Source organism: Monopterus albus, unplaced genomic scaffold (assembly GCF_001952655.1).
Source record: "Monopterus albus unplaced genomic scaffold, M_albus_1.0 scaffold23.1, whole genome shotgun sequence".
Lineage (NCBI taxonomy): Eukaryota > Metazoa > Chordata > Actinopteri > Synbranchiformes > Synbranchidae > Monopterus > Monopterus albus.
The window spans coordinates 3995079-4004079 of NW_018127903.1; the positions used below are offsets into that span (position 1 = coordinate 3995079).

At 39.1% G+C, this 9001-nt stretch overlaps 2 protein-coding genes across 3 annotated transcripts in view; one reads left to right on the forward strand and one right to left on the reverse strand.

Annotated features, from left to right (window-relative positions):
* The window catches only part of svopa (SV2 related protein a), a 7626-nt gene extending 2843 nt beyond the window's left edge, over positions 1 to 4783 (forward strand). The window contains exons 5-17 of the mRNA XM_020594357.1: positions 37 to 166; positions 392 to 463; positions 593 to 717; positions 810 to 873; positions 991 to 1116; positions 1204 to 1332; positions 1426 to 1499; positions 1661 to 1737; positions 2103 to 2207; positions 2477 to 2588; positions 2669 to 2750; positions 2886 to 2975; positions 3055 to 4783. Coding sequence (XP_020450013.1) covers positions 37 to 166; positions 392 to 463; positions 593 to 717; positions 810 to 873; positions 991 to 1116; positions 1204 to 1332; positions 1426 to 1499; positions 1661 to 1737; positions 2103 to 2207; positions 2477 to 2588; positions 2669 to 2750; positions 2886 to 2975; positions 3055 to 3267 — 1399 coding nt within the window. The 3' untranslated portion in view covers positions 3268 to 4783. The remainder of the gene's footprint in view (positions 1 to 36; positions 167 to 391; positions 464 to 592; positions 718 to 809; positions 874 to 990; positions 1117 to 1203; positions 1333 to 1425; positions 1500 to 1660; positions 1738 to 2102; positions 2208 to 2476; positions 2589 to 2668; positions 2751 to 2885; positions 2976 to 3054) is intronic.
* Positions 4731 to 9001, reverse strand: part of LOC109956898 (D-amino-acid oxidase) — a 5753-nt gene continuing 1482 nt past the window's right edge. The window contains exons 2-12 of one of the 2 annotated variants that reach the window (XM_020594352.1): positions 8264 to 8459; positions 8058 to 8172; positions 7676 to 7752; positions 7181 to 7246; positions 6668 to 6722; positions 6389 to 6493; positions 6213 to 6295; positions 5859 to 5976; positions 5482 to 5580; positions 5275 to 5404; positions 4731 to 4816 (exon numbers count right to left, since the gene is read on the reverse strand). In XM_020594352.1, coding sequence (XP_020450008.1) covers positions 5279 to 5404; positions 5482 to 5580; positions 5859 to 5976; positions 6213 to 6295; positions 6389 to 6493; positions 6668 to 6722; positions 7181 to 7246; positions 7676 to 7752; positions 8058 to 8172; positions 8264 to 8457 — 1038 coding nt within the window. In that variant the 5' untranslated portion in view covers positions 8458 to 8459 and the 3' untranslated portion in view covers positions 4731 to 4816; positions 5275 to 5278. Of the gene's footprint in view, positions 4817 to 4887; positions 5405 to 5481; positions 5581 to 5858; positions 5977 to 6212; positions 6296 to 6388; positions 6494 to 6667; positions 6723 to 7180; positions 7247 to 7675; positions 7753 to 8057; positions 8173 to 8263; positions 8460 to 9001 lie in introns of those variants that run through there. The other variant, XM_020594351.1, reaches the window with a different exon arrangement.

The following is a 9001-nucleotide window of genomic DNA, read 5'->3' on the forward strand; positions in this document are numbered from 1 at the left end:
AAACACCATTCAAGGTACTGTGACTAATATGATTTACTGTGTGTTTCTGGGGTTTTTGTTTGATCAGATGGCTGATGCTATGGAGATGATGATCCTCAGCATCTTAGCCCCACAGCTCCACTGTGAATGGAGACTGCCCAGCCTCGAGGTGGCACTGCTCACATCGGTAATGGCTCTCTCTTGCTTGCAGTGCTATATGGCTGTACTGACAGCTATTGATCAGTACTTAGGGTTTGTTTTTGAAATAAGTGTTTGTACTTGTAGTAACATGGAAAACAGCAGAGCTTCTGATAGTCTGATATGTGTTGCAATATTTTGATTGCTATAAAAAAAACTACAGTGAACACTTACATTTCTTATCCAATAAACATTGTTTTTTTCACTAATGTAGGCAGTGTTTATTGGAATGATGATCAGCTCCTCTCTTTGGGGAAATATATCCGACAAATATGGCAGAAAGACAGTAAGTTCTAGGACCACTTGTGTTTGACATGGAGAAGACAAAGTTTATCATGAGTTTATACCTTTTGTTTTGTCACATCACTGTAATTTATTCAACAGTTTGTTATGTCTTGATCATATGCACACACAGGGTCTGAAGATGAGTGTGTTGTGGACTATGTTCTATGGCCTAATGAGTGCATTTGCACCTATTTATGGGTGGATCCTCATCCTCCGTGCACTGGTGGGCTTTGGCATTGGAGGAGCCCCACAGTCGTGAGTGACCCTCGTTTACGTTTCTAAAAGCAACACTGTAATTAATTGTTACAGTAAGTTCAAATTAAAAGTGAAGTGTCTCTCCTTGTAAGGGTGACACTGTATGCTGAATTTCTGCCTATGAGGTCCAGAGCAACATGCATCTTGCTGATTGAGGTATAGACTACAATCTACCTAGCCACAGATTAATGTAAATTCATACAGAAATAAAATATGCAACCTTAACTGTGCAGCACTGAAACACAGCTTACATTCACTGCTGTTGCCTTGCAGATATTTTGGGCATTGGGCACTGTGTTTGAGGTGCTTTTAGCCATCCTGGTGATGCCCACTCTGGGCTGGCGCTGGCTCCTTGGCCTTTCTACCATTCCTCTCTTCATCTTTGCCATTCTATGTTTTGTGAGTATGAAGTTATCAGTCTTGAATATACAAGTATAACAAATTACAGCTTTGTCAGCTGGCATGTTTTTGGGGGGATGGGAGCAGTGGCTGCCAGAGAGTGCTCGATATGATGTGCTGACTGGGAACCAAGAAAAAGCTCTGGCCACACTGAAGCGCATTGCCACAGAGAACAGAGCACCCATGCCACTGGGAAAACTAGTCGCTGCCAGACAGGTAGAGTCTGCTCTGAGTGTAAATGTTATTTATGTATGTCCATCTATTATGTTGCCATTTGTGTATTAATTTTTTTACATCTCTTCTTTTAAGGAGGATCGTGGGAAGATTCAAGACTTATTTTCATTAGACTTTCGCTGGACTACAGTTCTGCTTTGGTTTATTTGGTAAATAAAGTGAATGATAGTGCCAAGTCATATCCTCAGTTACTATGTGCTGATTTTATCTTATATCCTCCTAGGGCATAGACATATTATTCTGTGATACAGTATATTTGAAGTTTGTCACTGTTTATGAATTAGCACTGTTTCATTTTGTGTGTCCTCAGGTTTGCCAATGCCTTCTCCTATTATGGACTGGTACTTCTGACCACAGAGTTGTTTCAGGAGGGGGGTGCATGTGGAAGTGAGTCAGACACCAACAGAGCATCCAGTACCCAACAAATTAGGCTTCTTGAAGTCAGCCATTGCAGCAATTTTGACATCACAACAAGAGAGGCACAGGCGTGATTGTTAACACTAACAATGGCTTGCTGGGACATTTAATATTTAATGGATTGTTATTGTTATCATTTACTCCTGTGCTTTTCCTGATATAACAAGTCAAATGTATGCTGTGAAAAAGGTCTACAGTATATATGAGGGCCTTTTTCTGTGCGTACGGGTTTGATTATAAAGTTATGTTTGTGCAAAAATCCACAAATGCATCACAGGCATAAGACTGAGCCAGTGTACCACATAATATCCTGTTTGTTTTATACCGCCCCCTAGTGTCTAAAGGTAATAAGAGGGAGCCCCGATGCAGCTTGGAGTGTAAATATCTGAACTCTGATGATTATAAAGACCTGTTATGGACAACGTTAGCTGAATTCCCAGGTACACATTACTGAACTCTCTTCAAAATGTTTTTTTTTTTTATTTTCAATTATTATTTAATAATCATTATTCTTAATAGTTGGTGTTTCAATGCACAATGACAGTGATTACTATGAAATGATGTTGTAAATGGTGTATTACTCGTTTTAGTGCATTTTGATAGAAAAATGTAATTACCAAGTATTAGTATATTTACTATCAATTAGAGGACAATCTAGTTGTATATATGCTGTTTGAATGAAGTCACTGATTGCATTTATGTTGCATAGGTCTGCTGGTGACACTGTGGGCAATTGATCGACTGGGAAGAAGAAGGACCATGGCCTTGTGTTTCCTTGTTTTCTCTCTGTGCATTATTCCACTGTATGGTTGTATTGGGCGGTAAGTTGCACTTACAATATTTTATAAATTGTGGATTCTCTGATTATCCACTCATGCTGCCACTGTTTTATCTCTTGCAGAGTATCAATGACAGTGTTAATAGTCATTGCCAGAGCCTTTATTGCAGGAGGCTTCCAGGCTGCCTATGTGTACACTCCAGAGGTAAATCATCTAGCCATAGCGCAGTATTTTGCTTGTACTGCCTAAAACCCTATATGTAGCTCTTGGTGCAAGCTCAGATCAAATCAATAGCCGAGTAAAGCGGCAGAATCCTCAGTGTTATCTGAAACTCTGCAGGTGTACCCAACAGCGACCAGGGCTTTGGGGCTGGGAACAAGCAGTGGAATGGCCAGAGTTGGTGCCCTCATTACACCTTTTGTTGCACAGGTAACATCCAGTTTTCACATTTAAATACAGCACAATATGAGAAAATGTTAAGATAATAAATTAGCTGTCCATCCTGCAGGTGATGCTGGAGTCTTCTGTATACCTGGCTCTCTCAGTCTACTGCTGCTGCTGCCTCCTAGCTGCCATCGCCTCCTGTGCTCTGCCAATTGAGACGACAGGAAGGGGCCTGCAGGAGTCCAGCCACCATGAGTGGGGCCAGGAGATGATGGGCCGGGCGTCCTCCCGCAGCTCAGGGAGAATCTCTCACTCCACCTCTGGCTCCCAGGACTGAGGACATGCTGACTGGAGCACGACCAAAAGGCAGCCTTAGCAAAGAGGCGAGGAGAGGCAAGAAAGCTAAACCAGCTTTGCGTGTCCATCACCTGTCCCATCCTATGACTCTTCAGTTTAGAGACCAAAGTGGCTTAAGAAAGCCAGGCAGCACAACATTTTTACATGTCACTGTAGTCTTCAGTCACCACTGCTGTCATAATTTTTCCATTGTTTAACTGCACACAAGGTGATTGGAAAGACCAAATCACCCACACAAGTGTAAAAATGAGTGGTGGACACAATGGGAAACAAGAATTCAAATACTTAACAGAGTATCTGAACCCTGCTTTTCTAATCCCAGAGAAGCAAAGGGGAATAGAAAGGGTGAGAGCATTCAGAGCTGGCTTCAAACAACCATTTTCTGTTTAAAGAGCCTTAAAACTACCTATTCAGTTTATGGATGGGAGACCTACTCTTAACCCCATGACAAGGCTGCTTCTATTATAATGGGGAGACCTACTGTTAAAACCATGACAAGGCTGCTTCTATTATAATGGGGAGACCTACTGTTAAAACCATGACAAGGCTGCTTCTATTATAATGGGGAGACCTACTGTTAACCCCATGACAAGGCTGCTTCTATTATAATGGGGAGACCTACTGTTAAAACCATGACAAGGCTGCTTCTATTATAATGGGGAGACCTACTGTTAAAACCATGACAAGGCTGCTTCTATTATAATGGGGAGACCTACTGTTAACCCCATGACAAGGCTGCTTCTATTATAATGCTGGACATAGATGTGTAGATAAGAAAGAGCATTATTTTGTGCACAGAAATTGCCTGTTAAAATGCACATTAAAACTGAAAAAAAAAACTACATCACAGTGGAAAACAGTTCTGCATTATCAAATCAACAGACCGTCAGATTAAACAGGGTCTAGGGTTACTTCATTATGTTCTTCATCTTAACAGCAGGTATTACTATAGTAATAACAAAACTATCACCTTGGTCATTACGTGTTCATTTTATTTCAACAAGATGAAAAATGTGCTGAAGCTATCTGAGCATAACAACATTAGTGACAGCATATGAACAATATTTCATATATTTAGCACAACCTGAATGAGTCCACAGATATTTGACTGCATCTGAAGACAACATTATCTAAGTCAATTCATATTGTGATATTTAAATCAGAGTATTTTCATCACAGAAAGCTGACTCAACCTAGTAATTAATAATTACACAATTTACTAAATGACATTAACATGAGTATATGGTGTTATGACTGATAAACTGTGCCACATCTCTTGCTCTACTTTACCAGACTCTAGACTTTGAGGCTGTGCACACATAAACCTACATGTGTATGCGCAACCATTTGGCAGGATGTTACATTCTGTAAATAGTGCATCAATACCTGGTTTAGTTGTTGTCTTTGCTTTTGTTCGGAACAAAGGTGAAGACATGAGGGTGTGTCTGTTTCTGCGAGGAACATACTGGGCAAAGTGTTGTTTAAAAAAAAAAAAAGAACTTGCACAAGTCCTGCCAGCCGACTCTTACCTGCCAGTGTTTGAGATATAGTGCTGCATTAAGTGTGTGTCCGCACAGATCCTTGTCAACGCACTGGATGTAAATGTGTATGATACTATAGTAAATTATCTTTCAAAAAGAGCAATGATCCCTGTTATTTATTGCTAAAAAATCTAATCAGTGATTTTATCAAGTATAATCATTAGCATTAAGTTTGTCTACTTTATCTACATTTACTAAGACGAATTTCAAAATATATGCTTTTTAAAAATGAAAGAAAAATGTTGTTACTTGTGAATGAGCCATTTCTTAACTGAGAACAGTGTCTCCTATTTCCCATTACATACTGTCTGAATGACATTGTTTTAATGTTATTAGCCCCAAAACACATGACACTGGATATCGGTTTGCTTTAAATGTTAGTATAGACAAGACCAATACAAGGAACTAATGATATATGAGAAAGGAGTGCACTAATCACTACTCACAAATTTACAAGCGAGCTTTTGGACCCTGGCCTTTTTGTTCCATGATCTGACCTAAAAGCCTTGCTGCCTCCTGAGCACAGCCTCGCTGAATGGTGAGTCCAAAACCTCCATGGCCATAGTTGTGTATCACCTGTATAGAAGCCATGATACTGTAGAGGCCAAATGGCCAAAATTCATGTTTAAGATGCTGCTTAGCTGTTAGTTTACCTCTATTGCAGTTGCACCAGAATTTATGGTCTCTCTTTCCAGTCGAACTTTGCTGCGAGTAGGTCTGAGGCCAGTCCAGTCCTCTACTACCCTGGCATGCTGAGATTAGAGAACAGCAAGAGACTTGAACTTTAAAAATGAATTGAACTATTAAGATAAATATCACACCAAATTACTATTTGTATTTCACAGTATTTTAATGTTTTAACTAGTTTCTTGCCACTAAAATGCCTGAGAACTGAACTGCAGAATAACCGTTCTAAATATATAAAACGAAAAATGTTAAATATTTAGCACTACAGAAGACTCACTGTAAATAATGAATCACTGTTGAGACAGAAAATCCTTTTACACTCTCTTCTGTGTTAACATCTCACCTTGAGACTAGGCTCGAGCTGGCAGGCGTCATCCCAGATCTTCTTGTGGTCAGTGGAGTTGTTCTGTTCACTCCAGTTTCCTAACTGAAAAACCCCTCCGACTGTCACCAGATGACTCCTGCAGACAAACATGACAACAGCGCTACAGTATTATTATTTTAAACCAACCCAAAGAAGTGCTGTGGCAACGCTCAGTCAAATTTCATATCAAAACTAAAACTACAAAGCAACATGCACTATGTATATTATTAATACTACTATACTACCCATCAACACTACACACATTACGAGAGGAATGACCATGTGACCCCACAGTTCAGTGTTTGTATGTGTGTTGTGTCACTATAGCACTACCCTGGAATGATGTATGGTGAATTGTAGATTCCCATGCTAAAATTGTGGGTAATAATCCAGTGCTTCAGCCATGGAGCATCCACCTGAAACACAGTGGAATAACATGGTTCAACTTGCACTGTGCTTTAGCTGGTTATATAAACTATAAATAGACACATGAACATATTCACTCTCACCTTCACTATCTGACCCCGGCCTGGTTTCAGGTCTGGGTCCGGCTGGAGCTCTCCTGATCTTACCCCCGTGCAGTTTATGATTACGTCTGCCCCAGTTTTTGCCAGCTAAAAGCAGGCAAGCACAGTAAGAGATAATAAATATGATAAGAGATAACATTTCAACAGTCTTTCCTGGGGTAGGTAAGAAATTACAGATTTAGTACTTACTGGATAGGAATACCACTTCTAAAACTGCATAAAAACATATACAGTATATGTCACTGAAAAGCCCTCACTAACCTCCTCAAATGACTTGACTTTCCTGTGATAAAATTTCACACCTCTTTTTTGCAACCTGGAAAAAACACAGAATGTTATAAGCACTAGAAAACCACTCCTGAAACAAAAAAATTTCACTTAAGAACCAGTTAAATAATACCTACAGGTTTTCAATTACCACTGTTTGTACACTACTTTGCACTGTGGTGTGATTTAATGGTAAACACTGTATTTAGTAATTGATAAAGAACTTTAGACAGACAGAAAACGAATCCTGGGCCATGTCTTGAATGTGCAAGATAAAGTTTATTGATCTCTGATGTGAAATTAGGAATTTAAAAGCCACTGAAATCAATTCAAACTTTAAATAACAAGCAATCACATGCTTTTTTCATCTTTTTATTGAGTTATAAATGATGTTGCCAACAGTGCTACACCAGGGTGAACTGAGGTAAACTCAGCACTTGTGAAATTCTAGTTAAAAAATTATGACACAACCTGGGAAGTAACATAAGAGATAAGTTAATCACTCACCAATCCATCAGCCAAGGTAAGTATGTTTTACCTTCCACCATAAGAGCAGTGTTGAACCACCCGTAACTGGACATGTGGATAAAGACAGATGTGTTAGACTGTGAGAGTCGATGACCCAGAATTGACCATCTGTATGTTTATAACCACAGAATATATTGTTTAGTGAGATAAAAACAAAAATTGATATTTTGAATGCTGATAATGTGCAAGGAATGACTTGGATATTCATGAATAAATCATATAAGGAGGCCAGTAAACTAGCCCATTATCATGATTAAAAAAATGTGCAGGCATTTCCTTTCATTCTAAGCGTAGTTCATAATGTTATGAGTTACTTTGCTGAAGATGTACTGCTGTATTTTTGATTTACAGCAGTGTCTTATAATGCCATCTAAGAAGGGTTAAATGTTTGGTATAACAGGAAAATAGCTAATTACATAAAGCTACTTGAGGCTTTATGTTCTGTAGGTGTTTTGTCTTTCAGAAAGACCCTACTTGTATCCAGGAAACATTTGCAGCTCTCGTTCTGTGAGCTGTCTGAAGCCCAGGACGGCATCTTTAAATGAGGGATCCTGCAATCAAAAGCAAATCACCTCTGAAGCAATATCAATTATTCACTAACAATGTCTCAGCTGTGTTAATCAGTCAACAAAGCTCTTCTCTCAGTGTGGCTGAAAATTGATGGGCTGTGTTTATTGTAGATGCTGCACTAGTATGTGGAACTATAAATGTTTGAATGTGTTATTTGATGTTATGCTGTATCTACATTTTTCATTGCACAGGACCTTTGCTCTTGATTGTAAAAGGCTTCCTAAAATAGGTCAGATTTTTTAGGCCATATCTAGTGTACAATGTCCAAGAACAAAGTGCTACTCACTGGAGCTGGTTCAGTGCAAAGGTTGTAGCCAGACTGAAGGAATATACCCATTTTTATGGACTCTGGTGACCTGAGATAGCTCAGCAAGTAGTCAAAGGTCTCTTTATTCCATTTTCTAAAGGTGAGGACAAACACAGCGTTGAAGTGATGGTCACTTTTGTAGTTGAAGAAGAGAATCAAAAGAGAGGTCGAAAGAAGGCACTTACGTCTCCTGGGTGTTGCCCTTATCGTACAAGTATGGCTGCCAGAAGCCAGCGGCTCCATCACTAGTGGTCAGTGGAGTGAAACGGTCTGCATACACTTCAATGGTCAGTGGACTGACAACTGAATGATACTGCTCGTAGATGCTCTGAGCTGTCGACAGGCCAATGACTCCAGCTCCTATCACTGCCACCCGCATGTCTGAATGAAAATAAGCCACCTCACGTTGACACCTGAGGCTTACTCACCCATAAAGGCATCCTGTATGTAAGCAGGCTGACATTTTCGTGAAGGACAATATCTAGTTCTGGATCACTACTTTACTGCATTCTGATACACTGGATAAAATGTTCAAAAATTATTACTCTATTATTTACAGATTGTTAAACGATCATTTATCATTTTTTTATTATTAGCAATCTACACAGTTTGAAAGAGAACTAAAAAAACAAAACAAACAAACAAAAAAGCCACATTAAAACAACAACTTTGAATTTCACACCCCAATAAAGTCCAGTGATTATACAGTATTTTGTCTTATTCATCTGATACTAAACAGTAACTAAAGTTATCAAATACATATTTGCCTCTTAAATGTAGAAAGTAAAAGCACGTAGTAACAGAAAATGGAAACACTCAAGTAAAGTACATACAGTGGGTACTGAAAGTATTCAGACCCCCTTAAATTTTTCACTCTTTGTTATATTGCAGCCATATGCTAAAATCATTTAAGTTCATTTTTT